The sequence below is a fragment of the Symphalangus syndactylus genome, chromosome 12, assembly GCF_028878055.3.
Source record: "Symphalangus syndactylus isolate Jambi chromosome 12, NHGRI_mSymSyn1-v2.1_pri, whole genome shotgun sequence".
Classification (NCBI taxonomy): domain Eukaryota; kingdom Metazoa; phylum Chordata; class Mammalia; order Primates; family Hylobatidae; genus Symphalangus; species Symphalangus syndactylus.
The window spans coordinates 130,776,017-130,795,900 of NC_072441.2; the positions used below are offsets into that span (position 1 = coordinate 130,776,017).

At 53.0% G+C, this 19,884-nt stretch overlaps 1 protein-coding gene across 2 annotated transcripts; it reads left to right on the plus strand.

The window, feature by feature from the left end:
* Positions 1-592: 592 nt before the first annotated feature.
* On the plus strand, positions 593-15,636 carry TAL1 (TAL bHLH transcription factor 1, erythroid differentiation factor). 2 transcript variants are annotated; one of them, XM_063625151.1, is made up of 5 exons: positions 593-973; positions 2,532-2,687; positions 6,026-6,472; positions 7,835-7,929; positions 11,764-15,636. In XM_063625151.1, exons 3-5 carry the CDS (start codon positions 6,027-6,029, stop codon positions 12,216-12,218), a joined length of 996 nt encoding a protein of 331 aa, XP_063481221.1. In that variant the 5' UTR covers positions 593-973; positions 2,532-2,687; position 6,026; the 3' UTR covers positions 12,219-15,636. The 2 variants fall into 2 exon arrangements, with proteins under 2 accessions (XP_063481221.1, XP_055111135.1); XM_055255160.1 differs by having other exon boundaries at positions 593-836.
* The last annotated feature ends 4,248 nt before the right edge of the window (positions 15,637-19,884 follow it).

A 19,884-nucleotide genomic window follows, 5' to 3' on the forward strand; every position in this document is an offset into this window, starting at 1 on the left:
TTCTTCGTGGTTGTGTGCATGCGGTGGGATTGTGAGAGTGCGTTCATGAGAACTGTGGGCGGCTTTGGCTGCTGCTAAGTGTGGTCTTCTTGGCGACAGGCTGTGTGTCCGAGTGTGGTGTGCCTGCGCGGTTGGGGTGTGTAGACGTGGACCCTTCGAGGCCCTTCTGCGTTTTCTTCGTTGCGTACGATTGTGCTCCGTTGGCGTTCTCAGCAGGGATCTGGTTCTGTGTGGGGGTGTGTGGCCCCTGCGACTGTGTTTGGGTGGTGTCATCGTTATGTCGGGCGTGTGTGATCCCGACTGTGCTGGATTGTGTGTCCGTGAGCCTCTGCGTTTGACTGATTTCGTTGTGTCCTGTTGGGCAGTGTGCGGGGCTGACCAAGTCGGCTTCTGGGGCAGTGCTAGGTGGTGTTTGTTTGCTGCCCTTCTGTGGGGCTGGACCCTGTGTGGTCCTGTCCGCACTGAGTTGTGTGTCTGTGTGCCTGTGTCCTTTAGAGGTGCGTTTGCAAATCGCTGGGGGCGGGAGTGGGGGGAGGGCGAGCGAGAGATCGAGGCGCTGGTGGGGGCGGCGGCATGGGGGCGGGGAGCGGGATTTCACATTTTATTCCAAATTATGATGTATTCGGGAGCCAGTTGTTGGCTTGGGTGGGCGGACAGCGCCCGGTCGGCGGTTGCTCTGCCCGGAGGCCCGCCTGTGCCTAGGTGTTTGAGGGGTTCGTTGGTGAGTGGGAGGCTCCTGCAGGCTTGAAGCTGAGCAGCGCTCGCCAGGGCCGGCGCCTTGGAGCCGGTCACTGCGGGCTTCGGTTCCCGCTGCACTCCGGCTTCGTCCATTTCTGGTCAGTTTCGTGGGTGCGGCCGCCGGGGTCCAAGGGAGAGGCCCCGAAAGGACAATGGGCACATTCACCAGGCCTCGTGCCTCGGGTGGGGACATTCGGGATCACCTCCAGGGAAGATTTTCCCGCCCCCTCTTCGGGTGAGCGACGTTGCCGCTTGGGTCTGGTACTCGTCGCATCCGAGACCGAGGCCGAATCTGGGCTCTGGGAGGGACCGGGTTGGTGGGGCCCTAGCTCGCATTGAAAGAATTTTGTTTTGTCAATTATTGTAATTGCTAATGCCATCACCATCACAATCGTCATCATTAACATCCTATTTTAATTAAAATAATCATCCCAGAGCGCAGCAGTTTGTCCCTTTTGGCTCCTTTGGCGGGAGAACAAAGCAGCGGGTTTTTTCCCCGCTACAGCCGTTTTCTAAGTTGCTGGGTTTGCGGTAGGAAGAGAAAATGGAGAGAGGCACGGACACAGAGACTTGGTCATAAGGCAAACATTAACCCCCAGCGAACACGCAACATTAACCCCCCGCGAACACGCCGGGAATGGATGGATTCTCCTCTTCTTTCCTCCCCTCCCCTCTTTTGGATTAGAAGAGGAGAAAGAAAATCTTCCGCATTGTATTGCAATCCAGGGAAGAATTATTCCTATATGTCCACCAAAGCCGCGGCAAATAGAAGGAGGCCTTCGCAGTTAATCCAAGACTTCGATGTGTGATCATAAGCCTGATGATTTAGGCAAAACAAATTAAACAAAATGCACTAGGACAAAATAAAAGCAAGCTAAATCCTGCTACATCCTTGAAAATAGTATCGGGTTTGTTTTTACCTTCCTTTCCTTTTACCTTGTTTATTGCTGTAACAAATCATTAGAACTCTCCCTTACTCTGTCTAAACCCCGAAAAATCGAAAATCATTTTGTAGGGGTGGTGGAGGGGAAGGTGGGGGACTTTTTTCCTTTCTTTCTTTCTTTCCCCCTTTGTTGGTCTTTATTTCCTTTTCTTTTTCTGTCTCTCTCTTTCTCTCTTTCTTCTTTCTCTTAATCAGTAGGCAGACGAGAAAGGACCTGAACAGATCAGGTATCTCTCTCCAAGCCCCCTTCCCAACTCCATTTCTGTAGGAAAGTACAGCCCCTGGAATTGGGTTCTGGTTTCGCTTTGGGCTGGAGGTGGGTGGATGGGCGTTAGGGAGAGAATGAGGTGGGGGGGACTTCAAGGTTCTGTCCCACCGACCAGAGTCTGAGGACTATTCGCCTTTCCCAACACGGACCTCCGCCCATCCAGGCCTGGGACTATCCCTTCGCGGTGTAGCGGCAGCCGGAGACCTGGCTGTGGAGGCAACCGCGTAGACACCTCCCTGCTTAGAAAACAAACACTGAACCAGACCGATCCCAGTTGGAGGGTTCGAAAATGTTCCAGACAGCCTGTCGGGAGGGGTTGTTGTTGTTGTTGGACTAAATAGCTATTCCTGATTGGTCATGTATAGGGTTTTTTAAGGCGGGTGGGGGAGGAGGGGGTAGAGGGAAGGCTCCGAACACCTGCAGGTTGGGGGCGGAAAGCTGTTTGCGATTCCCTGGACTGGTTGGTCGGGGACAGGAGATAATTCCCAGCCATTGACCCCCATTTCTCTCTCTCCCTCCCTCTTGCCCTGCCTCTTTCTCTCCACCCCTATCTTTCCTGGAAACTCGCTTTGGGCGCGGCAGATCGCCCAGGACCACACCGCAGCGTAACTGCAGGCCTCTCAGCGAAAAAGGGGGAAAGCAAAGACCCGGGTCTGCATCTTCTACCTCGGCTTCCGCCCCTCTCCGGCGGAGTGGAGATCCTATTCAGAGGGGCCGGTCTCTCTAAATATGCCCCAGGTGAGTTTTCATGGGAATGGTGCCGGTGGAAACGGTGTCTAGGAAGGCCTTGGGTTCCGGCCTGGGGTGAGGAAGGCTCAGGACAGAGGAGAGCCCATTCTCAGATTGGGGGTGGGGGGAGGGGAGGACCAGCCAGAGCTTGGAATTGGGATCTGACTGCTGCCAGCTGCCTCTGTGGCCTCCAGCGGCTTTTTCCCTTTTCCGCCCTGGGTAAAACCAGCTAGTTGGACTTAGTCGTCCAGGCCGTTCCCATTGGTCCCGGTTCTGTGGACGTTTCGCAAGGCCGGTAACTTTGGGGCGGCTGTATCCGGGTGGTGCAGACTGTGCCTGGAGCTCCCGCAGGAAGAAGGCGGCAGCCTTCCTGGCTAGTGCAGTCCCAGCTCGAGTGGGCCCCGATCCCGGGTCTGAGGCCTAGGGTGGGGAGGCAGGAACACCCCTCTACTCCGGTAGAGGCGAGGATGGTGGTGCTGTTCCGTGGTGGGTTTGGTATTTGTGCAGGCTTGAGGCTTCTCCAGGGTGTTGTGCTGGTGTGGGCCCAGAAGAGAGACCAGAGGCTGGGTCTAAGGGCTGAGGCTGTTTTCATCTAAGAAATTCTCCGTATGGGGGATTGGGTCTGCTTGAGACCTGTCCCCAGAAAGAATCTCCTGGGGTCTTCTGTCTTGTTCTGGCACAGGTGGAAATATTCTGGCTGTCTGGCAACTGCAGATGAGGATTTCCTGTTGGGGGCTATAAGCAGGGTCTCCGTAGTACAAAGAGAGAGGAGCTGTAGTCGTCAAATACTCTAGAATGATTCAGTCTAAAATCTCCCTCCTCCTTCATTCTCCCCAAATAAAAACAAACAAAATCACTCAGGCGTTCCTTTCTGTAATCCAAATCAAGTGATGCAGCTTAGTCGCCAACAACCATCAGTGTTTGTGAGTGGCTTCTTTGGGGCATGGACCTCTGGCTGGTGATCCTAGTTGCAGAAGAACTGGCAGGATTTTCCTAAGATGTGGGGAGGAGCCGGGAGAGGTCCTCCACAGACCCTGGGAGCCAATCATATATTTCTCACAAGGAACCTTGGAGATGGGATATTTATAGGTGTCTAGAGAGGACATTTGTAGCCAGGGTCAATTCAATGTACTCCCATTGCCTCTCAGGAACCCACCGCTAGAGCAGGAGCCAAAGAATTAATCGGAGGGTAAAAATGTGTCATAACAGAGCTTGAGCTCAGTCTGCAACTGCCGCTCACACTGTCACTCGGTTAGAAGCTGGGGCTTAAGCACGGGTCACTGGGCTCACACCGGTGTGTCAGGACAGTGAGCAGTGAGGTAGGGAACCAACACCTTGAAGCTTATGTGTTTCCCAGGGGATGGTATATTTCTGGCACATTTCGCTGCTTCTGGGAGCAAGAGGACCTGGCTGATATGCTTCTGGTGCATTTCCAGTGGCCTTGGTGTCTTGGTGGTTGCATTCTATGGATAGAGACCTGTTGTTTCCGCCAAAATCGTGAACTCACTTCCAATAAAGCGTCAGGGACCTACTGCCTTTACAGCTTGCATACACCAGGACTTAGGGAATTTTGTGGTTTCGTGCCAGACCTGGGGGGCTGGCATTCCCAGAGCAGGTGTACAGCAGTCTGAATCTTGACTCTCTGTCATCCTGGGTGTCTAGTGGCAATTGAGCTAAGCTCCAGAGGAGGCTGCAGATGATCCATTCTCCCTTCTGGGGTGGGAGGGATGGTTCCTAGGATGACTCCTGTCCAGAGCATTGCAGTGGCATTATGGAAGCTCAATGGCTGCTATGTATGATTAGATGGACTCTGCATGGGGCTAAATCGATTTTTTGTATTTATTTTCTTCTTTTAAATACCCAATTATAGAATTCAGAGAGCAGAAAGCTTATTTTAAACAACTTATGTGGTGTTGATCATATATGTACAACTCACAACTCACAAACTCTGGCCCTTGAGTCTCCTGATTTTTCTGTTTTGGTTCTTGCTGGTGCCCGGCTCTATCTGGATGAAGCTAGGTGATGGAAGAGCCCCAGTACACCTGTGGGAAGTAGAGTGGCTGTGGTCATCTTGGAGTATGCTTGTGGGAGCACAAGGTGGTTTCACTGCTCTGGGAATGTGGAAGGGTAGATCAAAGTGAGATTATTGTTCTGGTCTGGCTCTCTCACAGATAGGCTGTGAGTGACTTGACATTGGGCCAGGCAGTTTTCTCACTGGCCCATTCTCCTTGTTAATAACGTTCACTTAAACGTTTGCACAGCACTTTCAAATGCATAAAGGAAGTATTCCTCCCATTTCCCACAGAACACCAAGGCAGGAGATGGTGGTGAGGGGGGCTGGAAGAGTTCAAGGGCCTCATGACATTCTGTCCTGCTCTTGGATGGGAGTCCAGATCCCACTGGCCTCAGGGAACCCTTCAAATGCCCAGCTCCATTCCACCTCAGCCAGGCCTCTCTCTGAGACTCAACCTCACTTCAGAATCCAGCTGAGCAGAACGAGGTGGACTGTGCAGGGTGATTGGGCCGGCCGGCACCATCTTCTTCCCTTGGCGACCTCTCATCTCTGTCTGAGTGGGAGTAAAGATCTGCTGGGCGAGCACAGGACTCACAGTGGATTTGCTCAGTGTAGACAGACATTCCCTCACTCCCCAGCGGGGGTGAATGTGTGTGTGTGTGTGTGTGTGTGTGTGTGTGTGTGTGTGTGTGTGTGGAGGGAGCTGGTTCCTCGGGATTATTCTCTGCCAGCTCTAGCGGAGTGGATCCCAGTCCTGGTAGCCTCCACTTTCTAATTCCCTACTTCCACCCGCACCGGGTTTCTGGGTGTGTGCCTGTAGGAGGGCTGGGGATGTTGCTGAGAGGCCACGGGAGGTTCCCAAAGCAACGAACCCCTGCCTGACAGATTCCTCGCTAAAACCAAAGAGCACGATCCGGAATTTGTTCCCTCCTCTTCCCTTTCGGCCTGAGAAAGGGGACAGAGTAATCTCTTTCTTGCCTTCTTGTACATTTCCTTCCTCCTGATTTCCCCTTCTGTGTTTCTGTCGCTGGCTGTATTCCTTTTCTTCCAGTGTCTGTGTCGTCTTCCTCCATCTCTGTCCTTTTGGCCCTCAGTCTCTGTGTCTCCCAGGCACCCCTCCCTTCTCCCAATCCAGAGACCCTCTTTCCCTCCCACCCTAGCCCCACCCGGCCTCCCGCCCTAGCCCCACGTGGCGCTAACTTTGTCTGCCTCTTCTCACGTCTCGGTGCGTGAGTTCCTCTCTCTGCCCTTCTCCCCTTTACCCCAGCCCACGTCAGTGGGTCAGGGGCGGTCGTCAGAGCGGGCATCCGCTTGTCTGTCTGTCTGCCCGCAGGATGACCGAGCAGCCGCCGAGCGAGGCGGCTCACAGTGACCCCCAGCTAGAGGGACGGGACGCGGCCGAGGCCAGCATGGCCCCCCCGCACCTGGTCCTGCTGAACGGCGTCGCCAAGGAGACGAGCCGCGCGGCCCCAGCGGAGCCCCCAGTCATCGAACTGGGCGCGCGCGGAGGCCCGGGGGGCGGCCCTGCCGGTGGGGGCGGCGCCGCGAGAGACTTAAAGGGCCGCGACGCGGCGACGGCCGAAGCGCGCCATCGGGTGCCCACCACCGAGCTGTGCAGACCTCCCGGGCCCGCCCCGGCCCCCGCGCCCGCCTCGGTCACAGCGGAGCTGCCCGGCGACGGCCGCATGGTGCAGCTGAGTCCTCCCGCGCTGGCTGCCCCCGCCGCCCCCGGCCGCGCGCTGCTCTACAGCCTCAGCCAGCCGCTGGCCTCGCTCGGCAGGTCAGGGGCCAGGGGCCAGGGACCAGGGGCCACGGGCTGGGCGGGAGAGGGGGGTGGGCAGGGCGACCACCCCCACCGGGGTTTCCCTTCTGCACGTCGGAGGCGGCCTGCCCTGGGGGCCGAGCGGGTGGAGCGCAGGGAGAGGAGGTCGTTTTAAACCCAGGGGCTCTAGAGCCTCAAGCTGGAGCCCCCGAGTGAGTGCCAGTGAGGGAAGGGACTTCTGTGAGAGAGAGTGTGCGTGTGGCTGCGGGGTGCATGGCTGTGTGGAAGCCGAGAGGAGGGCGTGGACACCTTCGGGGGTGCAGGCGTGTGGCTGGTGTGCTGGTTGGTGGTGTCGTGGGGGACGGAGAGGAAAGAGTCCCCTGAGCCTGGGTACCAGGAAAGAGTGTGCCTGCATGTGCTTTGCTGTGAGCAGAGATGTTTGTGGCTGAGGGCGTGAAATTCATTCGGAAGCTCAGCGCTAGCTGGACAGGCGAGAGATAAGGATCTGAGGGTGGTGGCAGAGGCACCCTCCCCCGAATGTCTGCTGGAGGGCCCGCCTGAGGACTGATCTGTCCCTCCACTCCCAGCCCCTCTGCTCCTAGCCGTGGTCTCTGGCCCCAGCCTGTACTCCGGTTGGTGTCAGGGCATCCGTTTCCCTGCTGGGGCTACTGTGATGATGACGGAGAGAAGCGGTAGGGTTGGAATAGACACCGGAAGATGGGGCAGGGATAGAGTGTGGGACAGTCAGTGAGTCTGGCGGGCACCAGACAGAGCTCTGGAGAGCTTAGAGTTGGTGAGGGCAGAGAGCTGGGCGGCGCATTTCAGTGGAGGGGAGTCAGGGTTTCCTGTCTGTTGTGTATCCACGGCCCCTTATGGGTGGGGTGAGGTGGGGAGAGGGGACAGTGTGCCCCTTTGTGGTGACCAAGATGCACACCATCAGGTGTGAAGGTTACGTTTGCCTGAGTGGCCACGTGTTTGGGAGTGGAGGTGTGTGTGGATTGTGTGCTTGTTTCTGGGGCGGGAGAATGGAGAGTGTTTCTGTCTGTGAAGTGTGTGTGTGTGTGTGTGTGTGTTCATTTTTGTGTTTGTTCCATGTGTTATTCACCTCTGCTTCTGCATATGTGCCTGTGTGTTTGTGTGGAGGGATGTGTGGTTAGGTGTCTCTTCCTCCCTTTGCTTGTTTCATGACAGACAGAGTGAGGGCATTCCGTGTGTATGTGTGTGTGTCTGTCTGTATGTGCCTATTCCCAGCTCAAGTGTGAAGGGAGCAGGGTTGCCCCGAGGTGGGGAGCTCAAGACACGTGGGGAGGATCCCTAAGGAGCCTCTTTCTCCCCTCCCCTCAACATGGGGTCTTGTGATCTGCCCATTCCTTCCCACAGCGGGTTCTTTGGGGAGCCGGATGCCTTCCCTATGTTCACCACCAACAATCGAGTGAAGAGGAGACCTTCCCCCTATGAGATGGAGATTACTGATGGTGAGTCTGCCCCACCCCACCATTGTACCTGCCCCTGACGCTGGTTAGAGCCCTTTGGAGGAGGGAACATCCGGGACTACTCCGTAGGTGTCTCACAAAGATGGGCAGGCCACTTTCGAAACCCAAACTGCGGAAGCCCTTCACCCTGCAGCTGAGCTAGGCCTAGGTAAAGTCCTGGGTGGGGCTAGCAGGACCACACTCACAGTCCTGCAAAGAGGAGACATGGGAGAGAGACACATAATGGCGCTTAGCCCAAACCTCTGGAGTTAGTTCCCAAACCTCCGGAGTTAGATCCAGTCCCCAGTCCAGGCTCCATTCCTACACTTTGGCAAGGATCCCAAGTGAGCGCAGAATCACACAGTGTCCCCCGACCCCCCATTCTAGGCACTGACCCTCAGGGATTCCCTGCACTTCCTCCCAAGTCTTCCTTAGAGTCTGGAGTCTGCTTCCTCCCTGCAATGGAGTCATCAAGGGTTTTCTCCAAGGTGCCTACACAATAGGCTCCCCTTGTCTCCCCTTAACACATTCTGGGCTTAGACCTGGAGTTCCCTTCCTGACATCATGGATTCTACCTTGCCTGCTGGATTCCCCCAGAAGGGCCTTGGCACTGCTCCTTTGAGGTTCTTGAATATTCCCTGAACTTGCAGGGATGGTTTGGATAAATGGGAGATTTGGAAGACCCTCGCCATCTTCCCAAGGTTGACCTTGTATAGTAGATTCATCCCAGCACCAGGGGTAGGAGAGCAGGCACTTCAGAGCTGAGGGACTCTGAGCCAGACCCAGATGCCCCAAGAACTTCAGCTTGGCTGTGGCCTGGGGCTCCTGTAGGAAGGCTGCCTAAGGCCTCAGAGCAACGCTGGGATTTATGCTCCAAACTGGTGGGAGGAATATGAGTATGGAGCTGGAGCCTCTGGAGTGGAGTCCTCTGTGGTGTTCTGGAGAGGAGCGGGGCTGGGGTCTGCACAACAGAAAAGACTTCAAAAGACCCAGGCAGCCTGGGGCACAGGTGTGCAGGGCTGAGAGGCAGGGGTGCCTTGCTGCTAGTTTAGAGAGGAGTTCTCTAGTCTAAGAGAGGTGGGCATACCAAACAGGAAGAAGACAGGACCAGTCCTGAAGTTCCCCAGGGACGAGGCATTTTCTACAACAGGCAGAAGAGGCAGAGCATAGGGGCGAGGGTTTGTGGGGTGTGCAGGAGTGTAGGGCAGTCATTATCCATAAATGTTGGCAATATTTACCAAGCACCTACTCAGTGCTGGGCAGAGAGAGGCAGAGGACACCAGGAGGTGTAGACAGACTCAGGAAAGAGGAAGGTGAGGAGAGGGGGTGGCTCTCTGGAAAAAAACCAGAGAGGAATAGGCAGACATGTAGGTGAAGGGTAGGGTATGGGTGTGCAGGATGTGTCTAGGGGACACTGAAATTAGAGATTGAACCCGAAAGAGTCCACAGAAGTAGAACTAATGCAAGATCTAGAGTTAGGACTTGGTGCGGATTCCTGTTGCTGAATTGCTACTACCATGTATTGGACACCTACTATGTGCCATGGACTATGTGTGCTTAATTTCTCTTTATTCCTTATCACAAGCCCATGAGGGCAATATTATGGTTTTCATCTCACAGATAGGAAATTGAGGCTGAGAGAGGTTACGCAGCTTGATCAAGGTCACACAGCTAAGTCATGGGTCACACAGCTAAATCCTGGACCACCCTCATAACACTGGTCTTAAGCTTTGGAATAAGTCCTGACCACTTCCCCACCGTCTCCCCTTCTGGATGTAGTGTAGCTCCAGCTGTGACAGGAGTCATAAGTACCCCCTCCCCAACTAGGAGCTCCCTCAAGATCACCAGCATTAGCCATGATGGAGGGACTGTCCTCCCTATGTCACTGCTGAGGGATGCTCTCTGTCTGGCCTGGAGGCCTGAAAGCAGCAAGTAATTTCCTCAGAGGCAGCCCAGGGTAGAACTGCCCTGCAGTTGTGCTGTGTTTTTCCCAGGCTGGGTCTGGCCTTTGGCAAACAGTCAGCTGGGCTAGGGCCTGTTATGGTTTGGAAAGGCAGCTTCAGAGGTACTGTGGGCAGGGGATGGTGATCCTTCCCATTAAAAGTGTGTGTGTGTGTGTCTGTGCACCCACACATGCATGTGCATGCCTGTGTGCATGTAGGAGAGAGAAAGAGATGATCAGGCAGTAAGTGTGGCATGGATGAGCTGATTCACAGACTGACCACTGAGGTGAGGTCCGCTTCCATCCCAGCCTCAGTCTCCTTAGCTATAAAATGGGCAGTGGGACTTAGGTGAGGTCTTAGCTCTTCTCCTCTGCCCCGGTTTTCACACTCTGAGGTCTGGTTCCAGGGGTTACTAGAAGAAGGAAAATAAATATCCCAAGACTGGCAGTTCCTTTAGTGTTCAGAGCTTCCTGGACTATGTGACCCTGGCTTGTGCTTCAATGTTAGGGAGAGAAGCAGTCTCCTCAGCCCAGAAGTTCAAGAGCACTAGTAGGACCCTTCACTGTCTTCCCCTGGCTTTACAAATCCCAAGTCAGTCTTGAACACAGCATAGTGCTTTGCACACCATAAGTGCCCTAGACATGTGTGCTGGTATCCGCCACTGCTCCATAAGTCTTTATACATGGAATGTTAGTGACTATTGGGCCAAGCCATAGTCAGTGCATTGTAGACATGAGGAGACTGAGGCAGCCTTCAGAAGCCTGCCTAGAGCTATAGGCCATGGCTGTGCATAGCTGTGTCTCCGCTTCTCTCCTGGGTATGAGAGCCTTTCTGCATCGATCTCTGCTCTCCCCTCCCTTCCCCACCTGCCACCATGATGGGTCAGTTAGCAGACATTTTCTAAGCCCCTACTCTGCGCTTTCCATCACCCTTAGGGTAAAGTCCCCCCACCTTACGGCAGGGCCCTGTGGAGTCTGGACCCTGCCTACTCTAATCTTGTGCACAGGACTCCAGCCAGCCTGGCTTCAGGCCTTGTCTAGTGCAGGGCCTGTGCATTCCCTCGGCTTAGATACTCTTCTTCCTCTCCCCTTCCTGTGCCTGGCTGGTTCTTCACAGCCTCAGAAAAGCCTTCCCAGCCACTGGAGCTAAACATGGAGCTTCTTTGCATTACAATTCAGCCCTGGTTTGTTTGTTTTTTAATATTTGTTTCCTCATTAAAATGTAAGCTCCATGAGGGCAGGCACTGGATTTAGTTCACCATTATTCCTCAGTGCCTAGCACAGTGCCTGGTTGTTAGCAAAAAACTGATATATGGACAATAATAGCTAACATTTATTGACTGCTAAGCGGAGGCAGGCATTGTCTTAAGTTCTTTACCTGTGTTAGGTACTAGACCCATGTAACAACTCATGACTTAGTACTATTACCTCCATTTCGTAGGTGATGAAGCCAAGGCACTTCACAAGTTTTTATGTCACTTGCCCAGAGTCATTCATTTAGGTAGGGGTAGTCAAATAGGAATGGAGTCTGTCTCCTTAGACATAGCTGTAAGGCCTCTTGGCACAAGTGAATGGATGAATGAATAACATACGGTCCCTGTCCTCAAATATATCACAGCCCGGGGAGGGAGACAAGCATAGAAACATAAGTAATGATCAAGAGTGATGAAACTCCAGGGATTGCCTTATCGTGGTGATTGGTTAGATCTGTCTAGAGGGGTTGAGGAAGCTCCCATAGAGGAGGAAGCACAGGAACTTGAATTTGAAGGGTGGATGTTTTCTAAGTAAAAGGAAAGTAGGCATTCTAGGTTTCCCAAGTTTCCCAATGGATGGAGATGCCTTTGGGGAAGGAATCTCAAGCCCATTCTCCTAACTCTTGTCCTCCTAATCTCCAGGTCCCCACACCAAAGTCGTGCGGCGTATCTTCACCAACAGCCGGGAGCGATGGCGGCAGCAGAATGTGAACGGGGCCTTTGCCGAGCTCCGCAAGCTGATCCCCACACATCCCCCAGACAAGAAGCTCAGCAAGAATGAGATCCTCCGCCTGGCCATGAAGTATATCAACTTCTTGGCCAAGCTTCTGAATGACCAGGAGGAGGAGGGCACCCAGCGGGCCAAGCCTGGCAAGGACCCTGTGGTGGGGGCTGGTGGGGGTGGAGGTGGGGGAGGGGGCGGCGCGCCCCCAGATGACCTCCTGCAAGACGTGCTTTCCCCCAACTCCAGCTGCGGCAGCTCCCTGGATGGGGCAGCCAGCCCGGACAGCTACACGGAGGAGCCCGCGCCCAAGCACACGGCCCGCAGCCTCCATCCTGCCATGCTGCCTGCAGCCGATGGAGCCGGCCCTCGGTGATGGGTCTGGGCCACCAGGATCAGCCAGGAGGGCGTCCTTAGGCTGCTGGGATGGTGGGCTTCAGGGCAGGTGGGATGAGAATTGGGCGGCTCTGAAGCAAGGCGGTGGACTTGAACTTTCCTGGATGTCTGAACTCTGGGAAGCCTTTACTGACCCTGGGGCTGGCTTTTCTGTTTCCTGTACCAGTAGGAGATCAGAAAAATGGAGCACAGTGGTAGGTACTTTTTGTGAAGACGGCACGGTCTTCCCTCTTCCCTCAGTCCCAAATCCTTCCCAAGTAAGAGGCTGGAGTTGTCACTGCTTTTGGCCTGGAGTTTGGGATCCCTGTCTTTCCTAAGACCTGGGGTTGTCAGCTCTCATCTGAGGCATCCAGCAGTCTCTGCCTTGCCTTTAGCCCCTCCCAGGCTGGCTGGGGTGGCCTGTGTGGCCACTTCTGTCCATATTTATAGGTACCCAATAGCTGCCCATTTCGTGAGCCCCATCTTCACCCAGGCCTGTGTTGATCCATCCAGCTTGCCAGATGCTGCAGAGTCACAAGCCTCGAGGTGCCTTCTTCAGGGCCTGGTTGATGAAGATGATCAGTGGACAGTCTGCTCTAGATGAGCTGGGCCGGAGGGTCAGGAAACCCAGTCGCCCTTACTTCTTGCCCTGGGGATCAAAGTTCTGCTTTCTCCCCAGTGAGACTTGCCTTCCTAAGCCTGTGGCTGTGGAGACCGTGTCTGCAGCCCTGAGAAAGCCCTGTCGGGCTTTGTGTGAAGGCAGAGAAAGAGACGATGATAGTAGAGTGATATGGAGCAAGAGATATTTTGGGCATGTGGGCTTCAACTCCTCCACATCACTGTTCACGCTGGCGAGTGAATGCCAGTGTGCTGACGGGCGTATGCTGGTGCTGAGTAGATGCGCAGCCCCATCTGTGCATTCTCCTGGATGCTTAGAGGAATTTCTTTGCTGTAAGATGTCTGTTTGCTGATGATCTGGTCTATGTTCCGAATTGAGCACAAACTCTGTCCTATGAATGCTTTGCATTTGGAATTTTTGCTTGACTTCAGTTATTGGTGGAATCTTTAGCTCTCAATAGGACCAGGATCCAGCCTCACTTCTAGGGTATGAGAAATCCAATCAGAGACCAGGCCCTGGCTAAGACCCAAACATAAGCACATTCACTTAGCAGAACCTTAAACACCCCTCAGTTGTGCAGCTTTTGGTCATCAAGGGTGTGTCTGGGAGGTTGGTTTAATGCAATAGAAGTGCTCCCCTCTGAAAGTTGTACATGAAATTTTTGTAAATCACATCCTTATCCTTCATCTTTTAAAGAAATAACCACTGCAAGTCCTTTTGTAAAGTGAAGAATCCTTTTGTAGAATGAACCACTGCCCCTTCATTGATTTCCTGTGTCAATCCAGATGGTGGGATGTGGTTTTCTCAAGGTGAGGCCTGTCTGTGACCTGCATCTAAGCCCATGGGACAAACTGCACAGAAGTCCTGTATGTCTGTCATTGTACCCTTAAGTCACCCTAGCCCTCTCCCTCTAGGCTCTGCCTTCGAGGTCAGAGGAGAGATAGCCTGTGGCCCTGTCCTGTCATGCAAGAACTCATCACTGTGGCTGTCTGGAAAGCCCCCCTTATAGTTTGGGCTTCAGCCCAGTGGCTTGTCCTCACCGTGATGGGGCCCTAATTCAGCCATGTGCAGACAGAGAATATGTCTGCTCCCTTCCCCTCCCTTTTAAGTAAGGTCCAATTCTTGAGCTTGGGGCAACATTGTTCACCTTTGTAGCACTCAGGATCTCCATTCAATTTCAGGCTCCCCAGATCATGTTTTGGTGAATATTAGGGTTGGTTCCTTTTGAACGTTTGGAATATCCTGTGAGGAGCCCCATCTGTCTAAAGATAGAGTCATTGCTGTAGGATCTAAGGCTGTTTGCTTCACAGTGGATTCGCTTGAGTTAGGAATGAGAAGTAGCCACAGTATGGATGGGTGGATGGGTTTTATGAGATGGCTCACGTATTTTATTAAGAACTCAAACTACTGGCTCCCTCTTCTTTCAGACTTGCCATGTGACTCTGGCTTGGCCTATCTCCTGGGGCTATGGTGTGGACTGAATGGGATCATGAAAGTAGACAGTATTGAGAATGTAAAGAGCTTTTTTTCTCAATCCCCCGGTGGGGTTTTGCAGCCTGAGTCCACGACCTAGGCAGTGGGCCGGTGTGCCTGACTGCTCAGCATTTGGGTAATTTAGATCGTAAACCACTTTGGCCTGAGTTATCGAGATTGTCCTCATTTCTCCAGATTATCTTTTTTTTTTTTTTTTGTGAGAGACAGTGTCTTCTTCTGTCACTCAGGCTGGAGTACAGTGGTGCCATCATTGCTGTCTGCAGCCTTGAACTCTGGGCTCAAGCAATCCTCTCACCTCAGCCTCCCGAGTAGGGAGGACCACAGGTGTGAGCCACCACACCTGGCTAATTTTTACTTTTTTTTTTTTTTTTTTTTTTGGTAGAGATGGAGTCTCGCTATATTTCCCAGGCTGGTCTTGAAGTCCTGGCTTCAAGCAATTCTCCTGCCTTTGCCTCCAGAAGCACTGGGATCACAGGTGTGAGCCATTGCACCCAGCCCAGATTGTCTTAATTTCTGTCTTGTTCCAAGGCCAGGGACAGTAATAAGAATGGAAAAGAGATATGGGAACACTGGCAGACTGTGTAAAATGTAATGCAACTACCTAAAACAAGCCTGGTAGGAAAGGGCAAGGCTTTAGGTCTTTGTAAGAACTAAAGAAGATCTGTAATTTTTATTTTCACCCTCTGTACCCCATGACCTTATCCTTCCTCTCCTTCCTTGTTACCCATGAAAAACTGGCAACATTCCAAGAATAGCATCTGTACAAAGGGGAAAGAACATAAAGGTAAAACAAAACAAAACAACATTTTGAGAACAAAGATGACCATAACCACTGAAGGGAATCACATCTTTTAAGACAAATTCATATTCTTTTATTTGTTATGGCAGATGACAAGATGGTACAACCTTTATTCTTTTCCAAAATAAAACAAAGGGCACAGCATCTACAGTCAGCCGACAACTATTTCGGCCTTTTGGGGGTGGGTCTGGCCGTACTTGTGATTTCGATGGTACGCGACCCTCTGCTGAAGACTTGCCCCCTGCCCGTGTACATAGTGCATTGTTTCTGTGGGCGGGCCCAGCACTTTCCGTCAATGTTGTACTGTATGTGATGAATTGCGTTGGTCTCTGCATTTTTCTGCAGAAGAGGAGTAACCGCTCCAGGTACCTTGACCTTTGTACAGCCCAGAGGCCAACACTGTGGGTGTGTGACTCTTTAGCAAAAAAAAACCCATGTGGTGATGATGTGTGTATATATATAAGGATATATCGGGAAGATTTCTAAATAAAAGTTTTACAAAGGGGCCTTAGGACTCTGTGCTTGCATTGCACCCCTAGGCCTGAGACTTGGGATATTGAAAGAAAAGTCATGGCAAGAACCTGTTTCTCCTGAGACGGCGAGCCTCCAAGACTCAGCTCTAGCCTTAGGAAGTGGGATTCCGCCCTCAACCCTGAAGGCAGGCCTGGTGGGGAGGAGACAGCCTTCCTCCACAGGGTTTCCATCCTTTCCCTCCACAGGCCTCATAGAGGGGGCCTGTCCCCTCAGCTTCGCGCACCCGTGCTTGTAGCTCAGGAAGCCTCAGCAGACATCCCCTCTTTGTGTTGGGGTGAGCTTCCATGGCTGGGACAGTTGTATGTATCCTGGGTTCAGGACAGATTAAGGCCATACCATAGGAGGGCCCCAGGTTCCCTGATGACTCAACGGCTGCAGTGGCGGCTGCAGCTCTTATGCCTGGCTCTTGAGGACTGGGGACTCAGGGATGAAGTCTGAAGGTAACGGAAGTCGAGAGCGGAGGCTCTGTGGCAGGCTCCCTATCATCTGGGAGGACTTCCCTGGAGGCTCAGGAATGGGAATGTGGTTTAGATGATACAACCCTTATTCTTTTCCAAAAATAAAACAAAGGGCACAGCACCTGGGTCTGGGGGAAGCCACTGCATGTGGACCATTTGATCCTAAGGGATTTCAGTAGGTCACACAGGCACTTCTAATGAAGCATCATGCTTTCCTTTCTTTCTGGCATTTATTTATATATTTTTTCAAGATATGGGATCTTGCTTCTTCTAGCCTTTTGCCCAGGCTGATCTTGAACTGAGCTCAGGAGTTCAAGGGTCATCAAGGTGAAAAAGAAACAAAAGGTGCAAAAACCAGAAGGTTTTTGTCTCAGCCCCTTGAGTAGTTGGGACTACAGCATGTGGAACTGGCACCCTGTTTCATTTAACAAATATTTATTGAGCATCTAGTATGGGCCTGGTATTGTTCTAGGTACTGGGGATCCCACATTGAATAAAACAAAGATCCCTGTTCTTGTTCTGGTGGAGCTTAACTTCTAGCAGGCGAGACGGTAAACACAGACACACACAACTGTAATAAATATGTTGATTCTACAGTAAGTTACAAAGTGATTAGGATTAAGAAAAAAGTTGTGCCAAGAGGTGAATTCAAGGACCTCATAGATAACTCTGGCTTTTTTGGGGTTAGCCTTGTTCATCCTGCCAGGCTCTGACTTGGCTGCTCTTGTCCTCAGGGTGCTTCCAACCACAGATAGGAGGGCAGAGGCAGGGGCGGTCCTTGGGGACCATGCTCTGCCCTGCAGAGAAGCTCCTTGGTTTTTCGAAGCTCCCAGGTGTGCCTCTCCCTGGCACAGGACAAGGAGGTACCTGGGATGATAGGATGGTGAGATTTAGCCATGGGGTGAGCTGGCTGTGGATCTCAGCAGTGGTGGTGGTGGCCTGGTCTGTGCTCACAGGTGAGAGGAGCAGTATGAGGAAGGGACCTGTTGTTAAGGGCTTGAGGGAGAGAAATGGGAAAGAGCAATCAGAGAGGAAGGAGAAAAACAGAGAGTGTGCTGTTTTAGAGCCTGTGGTGTTTCCGAGGAAAAGGGTGAGGGAAGTGGTTAGGCAAGTCCAGCGAGGCTGAGTGATCGAGCAAGAAAGGCCTGCAAGTGTCGACTGGATTTAGCAATATGGAGGTCACTGATGACTTGGATGACAGTGACACCAGGGGAGGGACAGAGGCAGAAGCCTCACTGTCCTGGACTGAAGAATGGGAAGAGAGGAGCACCATTTCCAGAAGGATTTTTCCCAGAAGAGGGCAAGGCATTCCACGCTGAGGTCTGGAAGGGCCCGTGAACTCTGCGGCCAGCAAGGCAGAAACGATGAGGTGATAGAATGTCCAGGTTGACCCGACCCTGGGGGGCCACATGGGCTAGTGTCCATGTCTCCAGAAGAGGAGACAGGCCCAGAGAGGAAAAGAGTCTTTCCAGGGCCACACGTCCCATAGTGATCGGCAGGGGAGGACCAGACTTCCCACCTCCCAGGACAACTCAGTCCCTGAGGCACTGGGGGCCCTTCTGTCCTCTAGGGGAAAGGGCTGCAACTGGGGCCTGGCCTGAAATGGCCCTGCTGACCCGGTCAGCCTCAACCCTCACCACTTTTTTATTCTCTTTGCTCTCATTGTACCATCCTTTCTATTCCAGATCACATTATTTTATTGTTTTAATGACCTTCCGGTTTTTGCACCTTTTGTTTCTTTTACCCAGGACAATCTACCCATCCTCTTTTTCCGCACTCGTTTCATTTGGTTAACTTGTCCTCAACATCCAGGAAACTGTTCTGACTACTCTATGGGATCAGCTGCCTCCTTGGTGCCCCCCACGGGCCTTCCTTTCCTTATCTGCTTTCCCACTAAAACATGAGCTCCTTGAGGCAATACCACGTGCGATCTATCTCTTCACCTCCAGCACCCTATGATAGATCTGGCACAGGTTCCTTTCAGCATTTGCTGAATGAGAAGTTTCTCCTATATGGAATCTCAGTTTTGAGGCTGGCATGGAATGAGAGTGGAGATGGGTAGGCGGCAGATCATTATTACAGAGATGCAGCTCCAGTGCCTTCTGCCGAAGCCATGGTCCTGAGTTAGTCAGGGGTAGATGTACAGCTCCGCCCCTTGCGCTGCTTTTGTTGCAGTGGGCAGAGGGAGGATGAGTGTGGGCTTTCTTGGGCTGGGCCGCAGCTGCCTGGTTATCATACTGGACCTGGGTGGGGTGAGGTGGGGAGATAGGAAGATTGGGAGGCTGTTGATTTGGTCTGCTCATGGCAGCCCAGCCTCCTCACGCCTGCCCGCTACCGCCTTCCCTATGTGCAAAACAACTAACAGTTCCCTAGAAGCCAGTGTTCCCCCTCTGGCCCCACTGCCCTTGTGAACGAGTAAAGTACCACTGACCAGCCCATGGGGACACAGGCCATGGTGCTGGGCATGGTGTCCAGCAACAGAGGCTCTGCAACTGTGAGTCAGAGTAAGGAAGGGAGTAAGTCTGGATCACCCAAGCCATCCTCTCCATTGTGCGGAGGAGGAAATGAGGCCTAGAGGGGAAGCAGCTTGACTAAGGTTACCTAGGATTGGAGTCAGATCTGAGTCCAGAGCCAGTGCTCACTACCTCTCAGGAAAGGAAGACAAAATAGTCAATAGGTAGTTGGAGTCCTTAGAGCAAATAGGCCTGTGCTGTGCAGGGACACAGCAGCTCAGCCTGCCCCAGCAATCTGCTAGGACTATGAGGAATCAGTGTGGGTGCCGGACAGCTTGCCTCAAGCAGTGGGCCCGGCTTGAGGACAAGCCCAGTGGACAGTCAGGGCAGTCAATTTGGTATCAGCTCAAGAAGAGAGAGGCCAGGGCACAGAAGGCAGTGAATGGGAAGGGCAGTTGGGCCAACAGAAAGAGGCTGATCTTTGGAGTCAGACCACTGGGTTTAAGTTCCAGCTGTGTGACTTTGGGTAAATCACTTTACCACTCTGAGGTTCAGTTTCTTCATCTGCTAAATGAAGATATTAACACCCATCTTACAGAGCTGTCACGGGATTTCAAAATAATGTATGTCAAGTGCTTATGTTTTATAGAAAACAGCCGTTATTATTCGTGGAAATGGGATTGGGATGGGGGTATGCTTGGAAATGGCAGAAGAGAGAAAGAAGAGGAAGATGTGGGAAACTTAATCATTCACAGCAACAGGAATTCCTGCTGAGCCGTGCAGGGGAGCCAGCAAGGGACCGCCCTGGCCCTGTCTGCAGGGGCTCACAGGCTGGGTGGAAGTGGGGTGAAGGGAATGGATACAGAGCCCTTCCACCCTGGAGGCAAGTGCTGTGTGAGAGAGGCCTGGTAGCCACGGGAGATCCTGCTCTGGCAGTAGAGACCAGGGTGAACATTAGCTAAATTGAAGGAACCTGAGGAAGAGGCTTTGGGAAAGCCTCCCGGAGGGGGTGCCATTTTCTGTCCTGGGCCCCAGATCTCTCAATGAGGGATGTGGGCCGCCCCATCGATGCTCATCCTCCCTCCTGGGTCCCCTCCTCCTGCCCAGGCCACCTGGTTCAGGGCGGAGCTGGTGGAGCTCCGTGCTGCCCACTGTCCTGTTCCTCTGGCTCCTCCTTTCTCTTCCTACCTCTCCCCACTCACTTGGTCCGAGCCCTGCCTCCCTCCCCAGCTCCCGGCCTTTTCTTTCCACACAATAACAGGATGTGATCCGTTCGAAGAGAGGAAGTGGGGAGGACGGGCAGTGCTGAT

Excerpts from the sequence above, each read along its gene's own strand:
- TAL1 (XM_063625151.1), top strand. The coding sequence starts at position 6,027 with ATGACCGAGCAGCCGCCGAGCGAGGCGGCTCACAGTGACCCCCAGCTA. Across the intron at positions 6,473-7,834 it reads CCGCTGGCCTCGCTCGGCAG|CGGGTTCTTTGGGGAGCCGG; the intron begins GTCAGGGGCCAG and ends TCCTTCCCACAG. Across the intron at positions 7,930-11,763 it reads TGAGATGGAGATTACTGATG|GTCCCCACACCAAAGTCGTG; the intron begins GTGAGTCTGCCC and ends CCTAATCTCCAG.